The sequence below is a fragment of the Megalops cyprinoides genome, chromosome 8, assembly GCF_013368585.1.
Source record: "Megalops cyprinoides isolate fMegCyp1 chromosome 8, fMegCyp1.pri, whole genome shotgun sequence".
Lineage (NCBI taxonomy): Eukaryota > Metazoa > Chordata > Actinopteri > Elopiformes > Megalopidae > Megalops > Megalops cyprinoides.
The window spans coordinates 5,532,601-5,555,028 of record NC_050590.1 but is presented as its reverse complement, the minus strand read 5'-3'; the positions used below and the strand labels follow the sequence as shown (position 1 = coordinate 5,555,028).

The 22,428-nt window shown below is 44.4% G+C and overlaps 1 protein-coding gene and 1 non-coding gene across 3 annotated transcripts in view; both read right to left on the bottom strand.

Annotated features, from left to right (window-relative positions):
* Positions 1–21,413, bottom strand: part of csnk1g1 (casein kinase 1, gamma 1) — a 46,944-nt gene extending 25,531 nt beyond the window's left edge. For both annotated transcript variants that reach the window (XM_036534740.1, XM_036534741.1), the window contains exons 1-3: positions 21,145–21,413; positions 13,471–13,511; positions 11,809–11,878 (exon numbers count right to left, since the gene is read on the bottom strand). In XM_036534740.1, the coding sequence (XP_036390633.1) occupies positions 11,809–11,878; positions 13,471–13,511; positions 21,145–21,325 (292 nt within the window). In that variant the 5' untranslated portion in view covers positions 21,326–21,413. The remainder of the gene's footprint in view (positions 1–11,808; positions 11,879–13,470; positions 13,512–21,144) is intronic.
* On the bottom strand, positions 12,425–12,566 carry LOC118782516. The gene has a single exon (XR_005005158.1). It is a non-coding gene; the product is annotated as a small nucleolar RNA SNORA47 (small nucleolar RNA).
* Positions 21,414–22,428: the final 1,015 nt, after the last annotated feature.

Here is a 22,428-nt window from a genome sequence, read left to right as displayed (position 1 = left end):
TGCCTCCATTTGCTCACCTGTCTAGAAGAGTGTTCAGACATCCCAGATGTGCCAAATGTGGCTGACTGCAGCCGAACCATGTTAGTGAGCGAAACTCAGTGCGAATTACTGTCAACCCAACACCCAATCGAAAACAGGCAATCAGTGACACACAATAAATGCTAAGCAGGTGTTAGACAATAGATAGATAATACTTAAACATTGACATAATGTCAACGGGAAGGGCCAAAAAACATTGGCCAATTACACTCTCAGCATCTTACAGTCCTGTAGGGCATGTTTGGTTACTGTTTGTCTGCATTTTGTAGTTCAGCTTTCAAAGAACAAAAGCCCTGATAATGAAACCAGCCCTTCAGTGCATAAAAGCTTTGTTCCCAGAGAAAGAGCCAGTGTCTGACTTGCTACAGCAACAAAATTAAGCGCCCAAAACGTCTTGTCGCCCATACAATGCACACCCACTGCATTTTTTCTGGGTTACAAAGTACTAAGTCTTCTTTTCGCCCAGCTAGGGATGGGGGAATCTCCTTGAAAATCAGTGCCAGGAAAAGTGGCATGCAGCCGTAAGGAGGAGGTGCGGGGGGGGGGGGGGGGCTGGTAAACAGAATGCAAACACAAGCACACGCAAATGACTGAGCTCCTCTCCTGCCAGAACTCATCCATTAACCATGAGTGGGAGGAGGCAGCAGTGGACTGATCGGGGGGCGGGACTCTATCCAGGCTCTACCTTAACGTGGTTGAGCCAATCAACGCTTCCGCTCTCCCACAGAGGGGCTGGGAGAGCATGACAAGGGCAGGGAGAGATGGGAGAGAGAAGGAAAGAGAGTGTGCAAGTGAGAGAGAGGGAGAGAGAGACAGCGAGAGAGAGAGAGAGACGGGAATATAACGTACTCAGCCGGTCTGTTATACAATCATCTATACCAATCGGTGGGGGAAGTAACCATATTAGCGCCCGTGCAATGTGCCTCCGCTGCTCTAAGCTCGTGTTCTCTCTACACCCACGCTTCCTGCTCGGAGACAGCAGGGGCACGCTGAGGGACTGTGTCACCAAACCAGGGTGGGAGGGAGGCTGTCACCCTGGAGAGGGTGCAAGGGAAGCAGGTCCTGGAGACCTAATGAGATTACAGGGGCCTGTTCTCTACCTGACACCTCAGCAGCAGTATCTGCCTAGGGTAGCACAGAACTGTGCGCACACACATACACACGTACACACACACACACACCACACACATGCCAGTGCACAGCCTTGTGGCCTAATCAGCTGTACGTATCACAGTATCCATCTCACAGGAGGAAAGATGCGATTAGGGAAAATGTGAGATGCTCTCACAGACCCTCAGCACGAAGCTTCTAAATCAATCCTGGGAGATGAATCACAAATTCCGCTTTATGTAACAGTTGTGTAACCATGCAGAGGGACATTACACACAACCAACTGCATGTGCAGCACATTTCACATCATGAGGCCATATCAGTGCCATGTCAAAAATCTGGCCTGTAAAAACATGCTAACTAGGTTATTGTTTATTAAAAATGGTTAGAAAGCATGAAGGCCTCATTAATTTACTTAGACATTCAATAAACAGAGTACAAATAAATAGGTAAGCAGGATGATTGCATTTTAAAAAAAAAAAAATAAGATAAAAATATATTTATGTCCACATGTGTATTGTGTAATACATATTGCATGTGCATATTTCCACAGCTCTCATTGAGATAAATAAAATAAAAAAAATATATAAATATTTCCAACAGGAAACCGCCTTTTGACCTTTTCCTACTGTTACCAGGAGATCGGTGGTGTGCGAATCAACCGCTGTTTGCTCTTTGTTATCTGACCTATAGCGCACCTGCATCAGCCCTGCCGGTAAAGACGGCTCACACAAAGAGCGCAGTGAGCTGCTCTTGTTTTCCAGAAAGGAACATAGCACTGAATCATTGCTCAGCAGACGCCCTTACCCACGCCGGCGCACACTGTTTACATTTTTTAAGTGCTCATTTATACGCAGGAGATATTTACCGGCGTGATTCAAGACAGGATCGTCTCTCTCGATCTAAGCCCGGCACGACAGCAGCGCCAAAATCAAGACTCAAACCTGCCATCCCTCCGGAAAGAAGTAATGTGTCCTTTCCATTATACTACTCTGCCACAGCAACCTGGGACTGATGTGCGTTTGTGATGATGTAAGCGTCACCATCATTTAACACCATCATGCCCCTTGATGGTGTTAAATGATTTTCAGCAGAGGAGCCCAGGCACTATGCATTTCCGTATAGCAACATACAAAGGACTCCCCCTCCTTATGCGGCATATGACTGCAAGTAAGACCTATGTAAAGACTGATGTGCCTGAGACCTCTCTCCCTCTGGACTCTGCTGAGTCACGGGGTGTTGTGGGCAATTGTGGCGTTCTCGTAAACGAAGCCCGTCCCTGCTCTAACCAGAATACAGGTGTAGCATTACAATGCCGTTACTGCCAGCCATCTTAATCAGCTCGCCGATTCCCAGGTGCCACGAGACTGGCAGCGCTCCGTGCAGATCCTGGGTGCCACCTTTCCAGCGTAGCGGTGATTCATCATGCTGACAGGACTTTCAGCAGCTCTTCAAAAGGCTCACTGCGGGAGAGCTGCCAGACGCTGGACACACATTACACACACGCGCACACGCACAGTGCCTACACATCCTGATAAGGCTCACTCACTGTAAGGCATAGCATAGGTGCTGCAGCACAGACCCACACTCTCACAGTGAGAGACACACACAGAGCAGCACAGACCTAATCTCCCACTGTGAGAGACACACACAGAGCAGCACAGACCTAATCTCCCACTGTGAGAGACACACACAGAGCAGCACAGACCTAATCTCCCACTGTGAGAGACACACACAGAGCAGCACAGACCTAATCTCCCACTGTGAGAGACACACACAGAGCAGCACAGACCTAATCTCCCACTGTGAGAGACACACACAGAGCAGCACAGACCCACACTCTCACAGTGAGAGACACACACAGAGCAGCACAGACCTAATCTCCCACTGTGAGAGACACACACAGAGCAGCACAGACCTAATCTCCCACTGTGAGAGACACACACAGAGCAGCACAGACCTAATCTCCCACTGTGAGAGACACACACAGAGCAGCACAGACCTAATCTCCCACTGTGAGAGACACACACAGAGCAGCACAGACCTAATCTCCCACTGTGAGAGACACACACAGAGCAGCACAGACCTAATCTCCCACTGTGAGAGACAGGTAAAGGCCACTGCCATCATTTTTTGCACAGCCCATTCCCATCAGATCCCTCTCTGTAAAGGCCTCCATTGTGTCTGCCATTTGTGGAAAGGTTATTAAGATTTCAGCACGTTGTGACTGAAACAGTCATAGGCCATTCAAGAGGGTGCTGACCAATCCATCAGAGGAAGATGGGTGGCACTGGGTCTGTGAACCAGGTGAAAAATCACTTACGAAAACTATACATCTCTGGATAGGAAATTATCATTCAGCACAGTTATGTTCCACTTTTCAGTAACGGCAAAAATGGCTCATATCTGAAAATAAGAAAAAGCATGCTGCCGCAGCGCACACACATTTTTGCATAAACGCATAAACAAATCAAGAAATCAAATAATCAAATTTTGTACAAAAGGAAAAGACAAATCCCGAATTTCAAATTAATAAAGGACTGACTGGTTTTGTTAATGTATGTCACTGCTTGATTGCAAGCATTTTGACTTTGAACAAAAAAAAAAAAAAAAAAAAAGTCATACAAATGAAAACTGAGGTTATAGTTTTGTGTAACTGTTCTGGACTGTAAATAGAAAGCAATCACACATAGCATGAGGTTTGTGTGAAGCGATAAGTGGGTGGGTGTAGTTCCAGCCTCAACCTCATACAACTTGGGCCCGCATTAGAACTGCACGTCTGTGACAGTGAACTGCTCAATGTGTCTACTGGTGCAAATGAGGCAGAAAACATAACCAAGGGAAACATCACCTCTGTTTGCGGTTATACATAACAGCACTGACAAACATCGTATTTTCATGAACACATTTCGCGTGTGGCCAAATATTATTATGAGCACTCCAGATTTTGTTGGACATACATAATATGAAACAGATCCTTTAAGCAGCAGAAAAACAAAGTGAATGTCAGTGTCGATCTCTAAATACATTCAAAGATGCCATCAATATTTAGTGGTGTAATACTGACTCAAATTCCACAGTAAGTTTCTGCACACAATGCATGCTGTATCAGCTGGCCGTTTCTTCTGTTTGCTGAGGGCGGATGAGGATGTACAGCGGCAACCCGAAAAGGAACTGTGCTCTGATTTCTCTCCTTAGCACTGACACAAAAATTCCCGCCCGCTGCAAATGTTCTTCTGTGACAAATGAATGCACAGTTCAGAAATACTGTCTGTGAGGAGAGCCCACATGCCAGGGCCTGTCGCCTAGGATAAAAGCCACACAGTCTGGGTTGCTTCATTGACCAGAGAGGGTAAGGGTCACAAGGTGGGGCCCAGCTGAGCCGGAATTGGGTCAGTTTATCTCATACGGAGCAGGAGGAAGGTTACTGCTTGCTGAGGCAGTCCAGAGCTTTAAATAATTGATCAGTTTCCGCTTGGCTGGAAGAGGAGAAGATGCCCGATTTGGGCGTTCCCACCTCACCCCACCCTTCCACTGAGCCCTTGCCAGCCCTTTGTGACACCGCACCAACTGCTCAAATATGGGGCTCCCACCTGTGACTGCCCCTGGCACACTCTCTGCCCAGACAGACTTCCAGCCGAATCACAAACTCCTGTCAAACACAGCCTACAATTCCTCTCTGCTACCGGCAACGCAAACTGAATTCTCCTCCTTGGGAGAAATACACAAAATCGGAAGACAGCACAGAACAAAATATTCAGAATTTCAATGAGCAAATGGCATGCCCGCTGTGCTTCTGACACTGGATGGGTTCATGGGGCTTTTCCCTTTATAGGAAACAGACATGAAAGGCCAAGGTTCAAAGTATTTCAACAGAACGGCACCTTTTAAATGGAGCTAATTTCATGCACACCCTCGATAGCTAATTATTAACCAAGTGCCAAGAACCCAGCTTTCCAGTGAATAACTAAAGCACACATGCACACTGTGGTCCTGGGGTTGTCAAGCAGGGCGGAATTTAAAGGTTGCTGGTCACAACTATAAATCAATAATCTAGTCATAAGCAAACTAATCAGACCAATATTTGATCGTACAGTACGCAGTTCCTTGTGAGGTAGAAAGTATCAGAGAGTAATTAAGGTTTCATTTGCCTGCACACATAAATGGCTGCATGCCTGCCACAGCTCCTTAATCTGAACCACATTATTACTTTGGCTATTGATCGTTGGCATGCACAAAAAAAGACTTTGTGGTTAATTTAGGATGCGAGTAAGACTTAAACATAAAGCTTTCCTAGGGCTGGAGACCACTCTTTGAAACCACACCAGCCTGAGAAGATAGATATGTGGGTTTAACTCATCTACACAGAAGTCAACACTCCAATTAATATTGGAAATGTCTGTCTGTTTGTGTGTATGTGTGTGTGTACGAATAGTGGTATGCTCACTCACTGGTTTGGGAGTGTTGTTAGACTGGTCTGACATTGTTGCTCTTTTAAATAGAATGGATACACTTCTGTTCTTCTGTGCTGGACGTCACTCTGGCTAAGACCGTCTGCTATAATGTAATGTAAGCGTCTTTGTCCGTGTGTGAGCGTGTGTGTGTGTGCACAGACCCAGTAACTGTATTGGCTTAGAAAAGATCCAGCATGTTGGCACCTCACTTCATTGGTGTGATCTGTGTTGCTGGCTGCAGTGCACTCCTGTGACGGCTTTTACAATGAGAGAAGAAGTGGAATTTTAATACGGCCATGATGCTCCATTCAGCGCATAGGCACTTTTGTATCATAGGCACTGAGCAAAGCTTTCAGTCTGTTTTCTTGTTAATAGTTGCTAGATAATTCATCAGTAATTTTGTTTTCACTGCTTACTCTGTTGTCTGGAGGACCAATTCATTTAATTTGTTTAAATGAGTACGCTAACGTTGACTGAACAAATGCGAGGAAAAGAGTAATTGAAACATTTTTATTTATGTGGGCATGAATTTGAGACTCCAGCGATGGTCATTTCCACGGTAGAAGATTTCCCATTTAGCATGGCCTTGTCCTGATCCGTTTTATATCAGGTACTTAAAATATTTAGGGCTTACGTGTCATGATATCACGCATCAAATAATATATTTAATGCGCTCGTCTTGGGCCACCACAGAAGCGTGAAATGAGGTTCATGCTTTTAAAGTTACGCTCCTAAAAGTGGGCACACGGAAGACCTCCCCAAACTGGCTACAACGGAGCTGGTGTTGTATGCGCATATAAGACACACCAGGGACATGAATGCGTTTGGCATTACATTGCCATTTCTTTCCGGCTGGGGAGAGAACTTACTAAATAAGAAACAAATGAATTTGACAGCGTTCCCCCTCAAGCTGATTGCATCAAAGTGGCTTTTGGGGTCTCTTTGGTTTACTCTGAAGATGAAGTGCCACACAGCGCTGGGTGGTATTCGAGGCCCAGCAATGCGCTTTTTAAACGCAGGCAAGACCAAACCAACTTCCGAGCTGAAGCAGCCTTTGCCAGTTGGAAATGTAATGGGAAAGGAATACGGGACTACTTTTAAAGAAGAAAGCAAATAAAGCTTGTTTGTCTTCGCTGATGTAGCGCGGTGTAAATACATGAGTCCTGCCCTGACTCTAACACCTATTGTTCTTTCCTGACAACTTGTAAGTATTCTCATATATCTCACACTCGCATAACGTCCAAACATCCTCTGTAATTCTCAACCCTGTCTGTAGTGCAAGCAGAAACATGGGGTTAATCTCACCAGACAAAACTGCACCAACGGAAGTGGCAGTCAATATCAACTCACAAAAGGAAGTGCTGTCAGCTTTAACCAAAAAAATGGATCACTTGTTCTTTTCCCCCAAACACTCTCAACACTCATTCAATTAGTGACGTGCTAACAATCTCACCTAGGAAAAAACCATCTACCTCTTCTCTTATTTAGCACAGTAACTGAAATAATCCTGTCTTGCTGGGGCTTTCTATCAGTTCTGCTGAGAACCATGCCTCGCTTTAAAAAGATGTTTGTCCTGCTGCCACTGTAAAAATGAAAATGTCTGCCCACTCATTTGTCCTTTGATAAATTTATCGGCCCTTTGGGAATCCAGCCCTTGGCCCAGTGGTGTCAGACTCAATTCCTAAAATACGCTGTAGTGAAATATTTCTTGAGTAGAAGGCACAAGTACAGTACAGTTTTCAGCTATGATTTTTTAAGTGTGCGTGTGTGGGGGGGGACTTACTGTTCTTAAATGAAATTTTCCGTTTCTGCTGTGGTGCTGTGACACAGACCTTCAAAGCCACAGGACAGGAGAAAACCATCACACATCTCACCACCACCTCATTTTTTTTTCCTTTCCAACTTCACTTTTTTCCCACCAGGACAACACCATGAGAACAGCTTTAAAGATGACCTTTACTCTGCCAAGCTGAGTGCCACGGCCTGGACAGGAACATGCAGAACTCATTAACGCAATCATCAACTGCACCAGCCACTCAGGAAGCCTTGCCACACTGGCTCTCTGTGATGCGTGAAACAGCACTTCCTGTACGGCTCTGCAAACGCGCAGATCAAACCAGACAGCGGCGGCGGCTCAAAGGGGAAACAAAACGGAGAGAGTGACAGAACCTCATCTGTGTGTCTCTCTCTCTCTCCCTCTCATATCTTCCTTCACACAAGAAAGACAATCAAACCTGCAGTTCCCAGGGAGATCAATCGAACGTCTTATCAATGTTCCAGGAAGGAAATTCATTTCTGCACCTGCGCTTGTGTGCTTTCAGCTTAGGAGCATGTGTGCGTGCAAGAACCCAGAGGAGCAGCAAAGCGCCTTCCTGCTCTAACTGTGCTATCTAAACTGCCTCAGAGCCAATGAGCCACCTGTTCCACACAGCCATTTCATCAGCTATCACAAACTGTATATAAGGAGGTTACCCCTCTCATCTCCTGTATGATCTTTATAACCGAACTATCTGGGAACTCGGCTTCACATTCAAGGGCCAACCGGCTGAAGGACAGTGCCCATCTTGATACTACTGTTCATTTCTGACCATACTTGCCACTTTGCATCAACACACACATTTATGGATATATGAAACCATTAAATAACAATCTTAGAAGAAAAAAAAAACTCCGAAATAAGGACCGATTGTATACCATACGAAACAGGAACATAAACATACAGAGGTGGCTTGCTATTAACAAAACCTTTTCCCCAAGTCTCGAATGAGAAGCGCATGCACAGTACCATATAACAAGCTACTCCAAGTCCAAACAACTATATCAGCTTACTTCATCTCCAAAGAAATTCCCCCCAGCAACCACACACACACACACACACACACACACACACACACACACACACACACACACACACACACACAGTACATAGCCACTCAAAAGCCTAATTGCAGGAACACCCACAGAAACTTTCTGTTCTTAGTGATAAACAACCATAAATTACTGTGAGCTGCCCAACCACATAATTCACAGCTGTAAAACAGCTATAGCCTCCCGAGCACCTAGGTAATCACTTAAATGGACTTTAATATTGCTACAGCCTACAGCCAGTCATGGTTTCACTCTGTCGTCTCTGTTCTATCTGTGTGTATTAATGGAGTTTGTGTTCCATCATGTAGCTCATGTCTGCTAGTCATATTTTTGTCAAGATGAGCTTCATCACACCGCTGCCAAGTTCCCAGCCCTGATCCCAGGAGCGTGTCTACTAATATAACAGGTGGGGATGCGTGGGAAGCTTTTTGGGCCTTGTCTGTACTTCTCTAAGTGGAAAGAGACGTGGTTTTCATTATGTCAGGTAAGCGAATGTTGCCCACAAACGCCATTACTTCAACAAAACCATTTCAGTAAAAACAGGTGATTCAATGAACTAGAAAGTGCTTCTCATTTTAATCCTAACATTTTGCGAGCTCTAACCACCACTTAAAATATTCAAAAAAGACAAGAGATTGAAAAAAAAAAAAATCCCCGACTTCCAATGGAGGCCTGCAGAAACCCTGAAGGCAACACTCCCTGTCAAACGGGCCCATTTTAATGATGTAATACTACCAGCTACTGTATTCAACACCACAGCAAGCAGCAAAGGCTTGCAACCAAATGTAAAATATGCAGAGGCAGCCAAAAAAACAACACTTCACTGTACCACATGTGGCCAAAGACTACTGTTCATTTCTTTCAATATTAAAACAGGCACCAAAAGCCTACCGCCCACTGTAAAACACAGAGGTGTACCACCCACTTCCCACTACAGGCCTATCATCTACTGTAAAACAGAGGCTTATCACCCACGTAACTCCACTGTAAAACACACACATGAGATTTAACACACAGTGTAGAACAGAGGCTTATCACCCACTTAACTCCACTGTAAGACATCCACTAGAGGCTTACCACCCACTGTAAAACAGAGGTCTACCACCCACTTCCCTCTATTATAAAACATGCACTAGAGGTCTCTCATCTACTGTAAAACATACAGGTCTATCACCCATTTCTCTCTACTTCCCTACGCTGTAAGGCATCCACTAGAGGTCTAACATCCACTATCCACTGTAAAACTTACAGTAGAGGCCTATCACCTACTGTAAATCAGAGGCCTATAATCCACTGTAAAACCTACATTAGAGACCTATCACCTACTGTAAATCAGAGACCTATAATCCACTGTAAAACCTACAATAGAGGCCTATCACCTACTGTAAAACAGAGGCCTGTCATCCACTGTAAAACCTACAATAGAGGCCTATCACCCATGGTAAAACCTACAGTAGAGGTGTAGCATCCACTGTAAAACTTACAGTAGAGGCCTATCACCTACTGTAAATCAGAGACCTATAATCCACTGTAAAACCTACAATAGAGGTCTATCACCTACTGTAAATCAGAGACCTATAATCCACTGTAAAACCTACAATAGAGGCCTATCATCTACTGTAAAACAGAGGCCTGTCATCCACTGTAAAACCTACAATAGAGGCCTATCATCTACTGTAAAACAGAGGCCTGTCATCCACTGTAAAACCTACAATAGAGGCCTATCACCCATGGTAAAACCTACAGTAGAGGTGTAGCATCCACTGTAAAACTTACAGTAGAGGCCTATCACCTACTGTAAATCAGAGACCTATAATCCACTGTAAAACCTACAATAGAGGCCTATCACCTACTGTAAATCAGAGGCCTATAATCCACTGTAAAACCTACAATAGAGGCCTATCATCTACTGTAAAACAAAGGCCTGTCATCCACTGTAAAACCTACAATAGAGGCCTATCACCCATGGTAAAACCTACAGTAGATGTGTAGCATCCACTGTAAAACAGAGACCTAGTACCCACTAGCATCCACTGTGAAACACGCGCTAGGCTACAGAGGGTGTGCGGAAGAGGTGGATTAGTGGCAGATCATGCGTTCCGCACGACTTCAAAAGAGTGACAAAACAGCGCTGCAATTCAAGTCTGCACGCACTGCCTTGGGACATTTCCAGCGGTTCCCTACACAAAAGTCAAAATAAATAAATGAACAAAAACCTGCCCGGCAACTTCAAATGGCGCAAAGGAGCAGCCAAGACACATGTTCGGAAAGGCCCTCCTCGCTGTTCTCACCACACTGCTACAGGCCCGGGGAGACATTAAAACTGCGGGAAACGGGTCTCCATTGTTTTTATCGCACTTATTTCAGAACACACTCTGTGACAAGCCTGTCATCAATTCTGCCTGTTTTCTGTAATATTTGTAAATGGGAAAAACCGTCACTCAGGTAAACAGTCAAAACACAGAGTCGCTTCTTCCGAACTTTCACAGTAAGCCACAAAACAAGCGAAAGCCAAAGCCGCTGTCCTTATTAATTACATCTATTTTCAAGATATCGTGAGAAAATGACATCTGTGTTAATCTTCCACAATACCTATGGATTTAATTCTCCTACAGTAACAATATATATATAAAGGAATCCATTCACCTGATGTAGTAAATACTGGCGCTAATTCCACCATAATTTCAGCCTGATTTGATATGACATGTACCCTGTGACAAAGTGACGCGTTTTAAAGTGTTAAATTTGACAGCATATATTTTTCTGTATCACGGTAATCCTCTTAATTGCGTATCACCGTGTTGTTTTTAAGTGTGCACCTCTCACCATCTGTAAGACAATAATGCAGCTTGCATAGCCTCAGTGTTTTAGCAAAGAATCCTGCTTTGATGTTACAGCTCCCCAGTGGATTGTCACCTTGTTTCAGATGAGCTACAAAGCATTTGTGGGAAAGAATATATCTTTCCTCCTCACAACATACTTACACATGATTGTTTATATGCACTAAGAAATCTAAGGAAAGGGTACTGTGCTAATTACATGCCATATCATCTCTGGTGCCCTCCCACTAAAACCCAAACACATCACCCAAGCAGCATGACCTATAACACGTGCATCTGATGACTGCCTATACCTGTCACTGCATCAGCGCGTTCAATAAAACAGAACTAGGAATAAAACACCGCCTTTTTCCTCCCATGTGACCGCAAACAATGAGCAGAAAAGGAGCGGCGGTACAAATACTGGGGAAATCAAGTGCCCTTTGACCTTTCCAGCCAAGATGATGTAATCCAGCAAGCAGACCGGGGGGGGGGAAGGCATACTGCGAGTCTCTTACCTGTACTTCCCAGTGTTTTGTAGAATCGGTATTCCAAATGCAGCTGTGGTGCCCTTGACTTGATGGGTTCCTGGAGGGAGACAAACAGCAGAGTGCATCAGATAAAAAGCACTCATTTACTATGACTCAGGTGCAATACCTTGTGGGGGAGAGGAAAAAAAAAAAAAAAAAAAAAACACATGCAACACAAGCAGAAGGGCTTTGGAGAAGCGGAATGTGTTTTCCGACAGTGAGGAACCTCTGAGCACTGCAGCGTTCATCCCCCCCCCCCCGACGGCAGCTGAAACAGAGTTAGCAGCTTATCTGTGAGCTTGCCGTTTCACCGGAGGACAATCAGAGTGCCGTGAGTCACTTCCAGAGGCGCTGCTTTGCCAGACACACCTCAGCTGGCATTTCCACCAGCCCGTGTTTATCTCCATGGAGAGCCCACCCGTGCCTAGCAACGGGCCATACCACACATTTTTCTGCCCGACGTGTGGCCCGAAAAGGTACGACTCATTTCCCGTTGTGACGGCCTCTCACCCGGGCACTGGGGGGTGGGGCACACTCACATTCTCCCCTCCCCGCCCTCACAGGTACTGTGCGCGTCGCTGTACGGGGCCTTTCGCAGAAGCACAGCGTGTCCGCAGATGCAGCGCAGGCTCCGGTGTGTTTTCACAGAGCCGGGATGATGCATCTGCTGCTTTTTTTACTTTAGGAGGTTATAACCAGTTGTAGCAGCACTTGTTTTCAAGCTGCTAAACCTTCTCAATCCTCCACCTCTCGGTAGATGAAAGCCGCTACTGCTCATGCACCTTTACTGACAGTAAGCATTTGCTGTTCTCACTGTGGAAAAGCTTTTGCTACAGCAAGACTGACGGGGAAGCACATTGCACACGGGAGGCCGTTTTAGAGAAACAACAGTTAGGCAGGCATTTCTGACAGCGATAAGTATATTTAAACCACAAATGTCAAGAAAAGGTAGTGGTTTCCATATCTCAGGGGAAAATAAATGTTTTCAGTCCGTGCTAATTGTGCACAGGGCGAACAAGACTACTGACAGAATTCGCACTTAGCTTTGTCAAGTATTTAACTTAAGAGGGGGTGTGTCTAGATATCGGTGTTAACCAATCACAGAAGTGTGCCACAATGGTCCATCTGCCATTCAGTTCCACTCCACAGTATCTAAACTCAGAATCAAACCTCTGAACAGGGGCCAGCAGTGAAATACCACGGCGTGATGTCAGTATTAGCATGTTTTGCCCTGACAACCTGACAATCTTAAGCGATTCCCCTCCCCAGCCACTGAGTAAAACTCACACTAACAGGTTTCACTAAATAACGATCATGCCAATCTGGACCATACGGGCTGGGTTTTATTAATTGCAGAAAGATTTTCGCTTCTGGATCAAGGGTAAACACTAGAAAACAACTTATTGTCCATTAACTCAACCTGGAAGAGTGATATCCTGTTACTGGGATAGCATCTCCACAGGTAAGCACATACATGTCATCTCAATACAATATCACCCATATTAATAACTTCCTTTATATATGTGAAACGTACTTATGTCCATCCTCATTTGAATTAGAAATTAGAAGTACACTTCTCCTGAGTTCTAGTTAAAAGGCCATCATTCCAATTAAGACATGACAAGCCAAAAGAGACAAAATACTACTTACCAATTTGATGGCCACGTATTCATTGGTGTAGAGATTCTTACCTAGAACGGAAAAGCAAGAAGGAACATTAATCCACATATAGCAGACCGCTTTCAATGAACAAGAGTGCTCGCAAGGTTTGCTCAAGCATACAACGCATTCCGAAGACTCTCCATTAGGCCGCTCTGCAGGGAGGTAGCAATCTTTCAACTGCTTTTGGAATGAGCAAGATCTCAAAGTGATTGAAGTAGGAGACATAAAAAAAAAAAAAAAATCTTTTGAGCGAAGCCTTGGCTATATCAGTATTGGAACTTTTTTTTTTTTTTTTTTTACTTATGATTACCTGTTGATGCAAAAGTTGCAATACTGATGGCTCTCTTTGCCTCCCGGCAGTGGAATGAACAACCTGTAAACTTGGCTCCCAGGGATTAGACCTGTCATATGCCTTACGCCCTTGCTGCGATCACTCATTCTTAAGTGAATTCTGATTGCAGTGTAGATTGTTGTCAGTCACTATGACTACGACAATGACGCAACTTCCTCTAATGAATTACTCTTTCAACATAGTGCGATTTAAGTCTTCCTCTCCACTCACTTCAGTATATTGAAGTGAGAGGAGAGGAAGACTCAATAATACAAACTGGTAACACTGATAACCGTTTGTACAGATTGCTCTGTATACTATGATCTGTATTGTGTTTACCACTTTAACCTTGTAAGTCGTTTTAGAAAAGAGTGCCTGCTAAATACATGCATAAACAACAATATCCACCCAATGGGCAGGATCGGCTGGGGTTCTGGGTCCCAGCATTGGATCTGTCTGACCCTTTGTTTCAACTTTACAGTGAGGTTGGCAGGTGACAGCCAACAGAATGACAGATTTCTTTTTTTTTTCCCCCTTCCCCGCAAATAAAAGCGTAGAGTAATCCATGCGTGGCTGCCACCGAAGCTCTGACCTGCTGTCACCGCACGCAGGTTGCACCATCATTACAAACACGCTGCAACAATAAGCCATTAATCAGCGTCTTCAGCCTGAGCCTCACCGCCAGCCAACCGCCCACCCCCCCCCCCCACTTCCTCCCACCCTCCAAACACCAGCCGCCGTGGTGGCTCTCTTGATTACAGGGATGATGCGAGCAATGCTAACGAGCGCTTCGCCGAACCTCACATCAGTCTTTTCGACGTCTGTGCTCCGTCTAAACGCAGCGTTGGAGCAGAGGCTGTTGAGGTGTGGGGACTGGGGGGGGTTGCTTGTTGTTGGCAAACCAGAGGACACTTCAACAGCATGAGTGACGTTGATCAGAGAGTGTTACCAACAAGGACACAGCTCACAGTCACACTGCACAATATCTGACCTTTCCTCCCACATCACATTGTAAGATCTGCAAGGTTTCTTCAATTGACAAAACAAACCCAACTGCCTCTCATACACCGTCTCCATCCACTTAAACACCGGAGGAGAGTTCAACGGTGAAGGTCAGATCTTTGCGCAAATTGCACAAAATATCGCAACTTCTGTGATGCTCTGCCTGCAGCGGGAGCAAGGGCTTCAGATTTCGACCTTCAACGGAGAAAGCAGAGCCAGATGTGAACTGTTTTTCATGTCACAAATGATAGTGGGAGACGGAACCAGCTGTCAGGGAAGCCACTCCGCTTGGGGCATGTCTCCCCAAGTGTCAGCACTTCTAATTAACAGAGATGACCAATAGGCTGCGTGACTCACCGCAACACATCAGAAGAAACAGATGGAATAATTTCATTCACATATTGAAGAACAGAAAAAGGCATTAAACAAAAGATTTTTAAAAAAATGTGTATACTACAGGGAGTCTTTACAATGTGCTCTATAGACTCTATCCGTCTTCAACCATAATCCAATGATACCACTTACACTCAAGCATGAGGAACGCTTTACACTTCAACTTACATTACACACCCCCACACTGCCCTGCACACCCTCATACACACACACGCACACACACACACACACACACACACACACACAGCGCCACCCACCCACACACTGCCCCACACCCTCATACACACACACACACACACACACACACACACTGCCCCACGCACCCCGCCCCACACACACACACGCACACACACCGCCCCACGCACCCCATACATGCATACACACACACACACACACACACACTGCCCCACACTCTCATACGCATACACACTGCCCCATACATGCATACACACACTGTCCCACTCCCACACTGTCCCACACACGCTCATACACACACGCACACTGTCCCACATTCCCCATACATGCATACACACACACACACACACACACACACACACACACACACCCCATACATGCATACACACACACACTGCCCCACACACCCTCATACACACACACACACACAGTCCCACACACCCCATACATGCATACACACACACACTGCCCCACACACCCCATAAATGCATACATACACGCGCACACACACACTGCCCCACACTGCCACACAGAGCTTTTGCCCTGTGATGAAAAACTACTTCTCACTCTAAATTAGGGGTGGGCAATATATCGAATATAATTGATGTATCGCAGCTTGTTCTACGTGGGATGTTGTAAATGACCACATCGCGAACATGAAGTACAAATTGTAACGTAATTTTTTTAAGCCGTCGGCATGAGACCTGCTTTGGCGTTTCGCTTCTCTCGCTCTCTCCTATGGCTCTCTCCCTCTCACAGACACAAAAAGAAAAAAACTCACATACATACATCACACACACTCGCCCGCCCTTCCAGACCACTCTCCTGGGCAAGTGTGTGTGACATATATAGGCGAGACGTACGTTTTTGTATCTGTATAAAGCGAGTTTATACGAGTTCAGAAACGGCAACAGAGGATGGAGGCGGATGAATTGGTTCCGAAAAGAAACAACACTGGATCCATCGTCTGGCAGTGGTTTGGGTTTCCAGGGCTCCAGACCAGTTACATGGTTCGTTATGTTCATTAGCGTTATTAAGCTTCTCATAGTTTTCACCGCTACATTTGCTATATTTTTAACATTTTTAACATTAAATCGCAGTTTCCTCAAAGTTACAATTAGCTAGAATTTTTCCAATCTCGTGTTCTAATCGTACCGGTTTCAGCATACGCGCTAAATGTCTTATCACACCAGTTTGACTTGGTTGTGAATTCCCCCTTTTAAAGGGTTATATCGAGCATTTATGAAGTGGAGATTTCGAAATTATTTATATATATATATATATATATATATATATATATATATATATATATATATATATATATATATATATATATATATATATAATCGCAATATAGCCTAAAATATCACAATATTATTTGTAGGCCATCTCACCCAGCCCTACTCTAAATAAACTTTACCTGGGGGTTTTTGTGCAAACACGTCAGAAATCATAGTCATTAATTACACTTTTTAATTTCACTTTTCATAAGAGAAATTACAGGGAAATAGGGACAAGATCTGGGAATGCACGACTCAGTTAGGTGACAATATCGTTTTCAAGCTGGAGACAATGAGCTGCTTGTGTTATGTTGCGCATAGTTACACCAACACAGAAAATCCCTTTCCTCAAATATCACAAAGCTAACACTTCAGAAATTGCCTGGAAAGGCGGCCAGTACCCAACAAAAGGTCTGAAATGCCACGGAACCGTCCAATTCCTGTCAGCAAGATAGTGTCACAGATAGTGAGCATCTGATGATTGGAAATATGAACTTCTCAGATTCTTTTTCCTTCCAGTTTCTAAGCTTGGCACACAATCACTCAACTGCGCATTGTTCTCGACTCCCATACTAGGCAAATGGGAATATTTTTCGTACCGAGGCAGTTGGGGGAAAAAAAAAAAAAAAAACATCCATGTTACTGTTAATCATACCAAGCTACAGCTATCTCAGGATCACCTGGTCAGATCCCATAATCTCAAGTTTTTCTCATTTCAAAACGTGAATACTAGCAATCTGTGCAGCGATTAATATATTACTGGCAAGCGTAAAGTCCAAATATTTATCTCTCAGTCTTTTTTTTTAAGCAGACAGATATTGCAAGAATTCAGAATCATTCAGAATCAGAATGATTCAGAATCATTCATTCATTCATAAATACATGCTGACCCACAATACAGAAGCCAACTAATTCTAACTACAAGCTAGTAGCAGTACTACCGCTAACTACAAGCAAGCTGGCTAATATGTTCTAAGGTGGAGTGGCAACACTGGCAGCTTTAGAGGCTGCATTCATCTGCATCTGAACACCTGCACAGCATCAGTTTATCTAATAAATTATTAAATCCTGTTTTCAATATTGTCCTAATCGCGTTATCATTTTGCTTACACATGGCATTGGTTAACTTGTTTTTCTTCGACAGTTAAGCTATTGTTTCTAATATGCATATCTATTTTGAATATTATATGGCTGCCAAGAACAAATGTATGAGTAATCACGAACACAAAATTTGAATAGTAGTGGGATGTCCTACCCCCTCACCATCAGACACAACTGCTTGAGAAATCTGGATACATGTGCAAATCAGGTAAACACAGCGTGGCACAACTGCTTTTTTAAAAAGAAATATAAATATTTAAAATCGAATACCATCAGCAACAATACATGCCAATTACACACAATGCTTACAGTATATATACAGCCTGTGAAAAGTGTTCACATGTAAATTACTCAATGTAGTTTCTGAAGTTATCATTTCCTAATAATTATCTCCAAACCAGATACCCCTACACATACCTTACACTTCATATATCAGTTTCTACTTATTGAAGCAATCTGCCTTCAACAACTGGCTAAAGTACTAAGCCAGGAAAACCAAACTGTAAAGCCCTAGTGAGAGGCCCAGTTCATTCATCACAACACCACAACATGGCCCAAAAAAACCATCCTACTCTTGGAGACCAGTCAGCAGATTAGATTTATTACTTTTGCTCACCTAAATAGAACTGGCATTTGACCCCAGACAGCAGTGGTATTTGGGCACAGGGAGACAAAACAGATATTTCAGGGTGGCCATCCACTTGCCCGTGAATTAAGTCGTGTGTGTGTGTCTCTAGATCACTATTTGGCGTGCCCTGGGCTTGGGGGGGAGGGGGGGGGGGGCTGATTAACATATAAATTACCCACAGCTCACCCCAGGTCCTTTATAAATGACACTACTGTGTGAGTGCACGCTGAAGGTGGGCCGTCTAGAGCTCCCTTTATTCCACCTCTCACAGTCTGTCATCAACACAAAGAGCCTGAATGGAGAAGGTACCACACTGTGGAGGAATGAGGCAAACCCTCACCTGCCTGAACAGTGCGTCATGATACCCAGCACAGAGCTCATTCCTGTGCATGGTGGTTTTGGGCAAACTGCATTGCTGTACACAGGATACAGTTATAAAATGTGTTACTGTACTATACTGTAGGGCTGGGCCATAAATCGAATTTTATTTTCAATTATGATTTTGGCTTCCAACGATTATGAAAACAAGATAATCGAGATAAATAAATAATGCGGCGTGTGTGTGTGTGTGTGTATATATATATATATATAATTTATTTATTTATTTATGGGGTTTTTTAACATTTATTTTTTTATTTGTTTTTCAGTTGAATTATATTTAAAATTCAAGAAAATCCACTGTTAAAAAGTTTTTTTTAAAAGTTCAATAAATGCATGATGTTTCCAAAGTCAATGAGTAACAGTGTTAAATAATCGTGATCTCAATATTGACCTTACAGTATCTTACAGACTGTATAATACAGTATACAGACAGTATAATAAACACTTAATGTGTCTAGCTTGCACAAAGTGGTTTTAAACAACAAAACGGGTACAAAATGGGCAAAAAAGCTTGCAGAAAATGCTGTAAAAATGTTTAAGTGGAAAAAAAAACAACAATTGTCCATTTTTAAAAATGGAATGTGTCACTTATGAAAATGTGAAAGTACTATCACCACTCCCGGAGCTCAGAAAAGCCTCGCCTACCAGCTGTATGTCAGTTCTGCCTGGTTGAGCCACGCATGTCTGGGGACAACTGAGTGTTTAACTGAGATAATTATGCATGAACTACAGGGAGGGCTATTGCTTGTTATCCAGTTGTCCCTTATGTAATAGGAACCACCTCCACATGCTGACTGAGCAGGTGAGGCACCCCTGCACCCCTGGGCATGTGTTACCTCAATTTAGAGACCGGCTGTCACCAGACGTGCTGTGTTGTCTGGTCTGACACGCGTCTGGTAAGAGAGGCCAGGCTCAAGAGGGAAATCAAAGGGCACGCTTGCCTCAGGATACCCATGCAAGAGTCACTGCAAGTAGATGTGCCCCCAGAACAGTCTGAGTATGTAACCAAAGAGACTGCTTTGAAAGTCATAACCGCGAACAGCCGTTTTTTAGGCAAGAACAAAGGGAGAAGCGCAAAAAAAAAAAAAAACCTTTAAGAGTATACTATCTTCCTTTTCAAACGAAAAGCCTACAGGTCCCGCTTAAAACAATCAGTGACTCGTTTCAGTGCAACAGATCCTCCTTTCACTGGTAAATAAACCATGCCTGGTATAAAATAAGAGGAAAAAAAAAGGCATGAAATCTCATTATGAAGTTAATAAGATGCTTGCTGCAAGCTTGAAGCGGGGTGACAATAACAGCTTGTTCATTCTGAAACTAGGGGGTATTCACGAGGAGCCGCAAGCTCACCTAAGCTCATAGGGCTTATTTAAGACAAGTCACCTTGGACGGGAAGGTGTCAGACAGGCAATAATAAAATCCAGCTACACAGGATGTGGGCATACTTTGCGGAAAATAAAGTTATTTACCGAACGGTTGTGTAAGCTAAACATACCGGTACTGCCTTCATTCGTGGTAACCAGCTCTACATAGGAGGGCAACTGTTCCCTATAATGCTATATATATATACCTGATAAAATGAGTACCAAAACGTCCACATTTGAACTCGAGAGAATGTTCCAGCAATCTTTAACAGCACTTTCTGAGAGAAGCAAAGATTCTGAAAAGATGACAATCAGAAGCTGTCCGTGTTTCCACAAGTCACAATAGGAACAAAGGATCACAATATGAGTCACCGATAAGTGCAATTTAAGCTATTCATGTCAGTGAAGAGGGAGCATACAAAGCGTTATAATGATACTACCAGTAACCATGACAAAAATAACACCATTTAAGCCCAGCATGCTGTACAGAGAGTGACAGGTACTTCAGCCAGTTACCATTCAGCAAGCAAATAAGGTCTTGCCCTTCCTTGGTAACAAGAGTTACAAAATTAACATATTTGCAGCTCCCTCAATTTAGCAAATGTTTCAGAAAAGACAGGAAGGTAAATGAGGAACACATAAAGGCTAGTGTGTTTCAGGTCAATAGTGCAGATAAGACAGAATGTGTAAGTTTGTGCTTGGGGAAAAAAATGTAACATGAGAGATTTATCTTAATAAACCACATTTTACCTAAATTTTAGAAAAGCCTTCCCAAAAAAAGGATGTAATCATGAAAAATAGAATTTTTAATGTCTTTCTGAAAACTGGAAAAAAGACTATTAAGAAATGCTAAGAAATGAGCATGTGAGTCTCTCCAATCATCTGGCCATTGCAGGTCACAGTTGGCTGAGTGGTGAAAGCTTACTGGTGGTTCATTAGACAGGGTAGAGACCCCCACGGGGGGAAAGGGGGGGCGCCCAGCCTTACCCAGCTTCAGCTCTCCGAAGTTTCCGCAGCCAATCTTCTTCCCCACGCGGAAGTTGGGTCCCACCATGAGGACGCCTGAGGAGGCGGAGGAGCTGGAGGGCCGGGAGTGACCGCTGCGCCCCTGTGCCACCTTGCTGCTCCGCACCGGCCGCTCGCCCTCCTTCTCCCTGGGGTGATCCATGGCTCCACGCGCCAGCCACAAAAGAGACCCAGAGAAACCGTCTCCCGTGCCAGCCGCTCAGGCGGGTGAAATGCTCATGGGATGAGAGCCGCCGCTGCCACCGTCACTTAAACCACGTCGGGAGGACGCTCACCGGAGACTTCCACATGAGGGTGGGGCAAAGGAGAGGCTCGGGGCAGGGGCGGGGGAGGGGTGGGGCCTGGAGGAAGAGACAAGACAAGACGCCCGTTAGAGCTTCCAATCAGCACATCGGGGGAGAGGGTAGATAACCAGTCTGAAACCAAGAGGAAAAGCTACTCGCTGTCCCTAATCCTCTGCCCTCTATCACTTACTGATTCTAGGTCAATTAAACCTGTGGGATGCTAGCTACCCAGAGAGCTGGAAGTGAGAGAGACAGGGGTCATGGTTTGTTATTGTGATGACTTCACTTCAGAAGTGATATGACCAGCGTACCCGTTTGCCGTTTTCATAATCGGTGCCCAAGGCCATCAGACTCCTTCAGGTCAGACAGTTGCCATTGCTATCTATGCACAAGAGGGAATGTCAATACAACGCATTGTTTTGGTTTAAGTTCTGAAGGACCACCTCAAGGTTTAAGACGCTAAAAAAACAGCTTGATTGGTTGACTGGAAGGATGTCAGGGCTTCGGCAGACTATAATTCTGAAACTTTAGTGGCACTCCCCCCCCCCCCCCCCCCCAATTTTCCTCAAGTTAGCACGCTGTGCACTGTCCACTCCTGTGCCCTCTCTCATTTACTGATTCTACACCAATTAAACCTGTGGGATGCTGGCCACCCAGACAGCTGGAAGTGAAAGAGTAAGGTGTCATAACTTGGGAGGCGAGAGGTGATATGGCCAGCATGCTGGTTCCTTGTTTTCAGAATCGGTTCCACAGGCTATCTGACTCCTTTAGGTCACACAGTACCACATGCTATCGGTCCTCAAGAGGATATGTCAGTACAATATAATGTTTTGGTTCTGAAGGCCCACCTCAAGGTTTAAGATGAAAAAAAAAATTAACTGGTTGACTGGCAGGGCATTGGGGCCTCTGCAGTCTATAACTCTAAATGTTCGGTCTGTTGAAGTGATTGAGTTACTGAAAA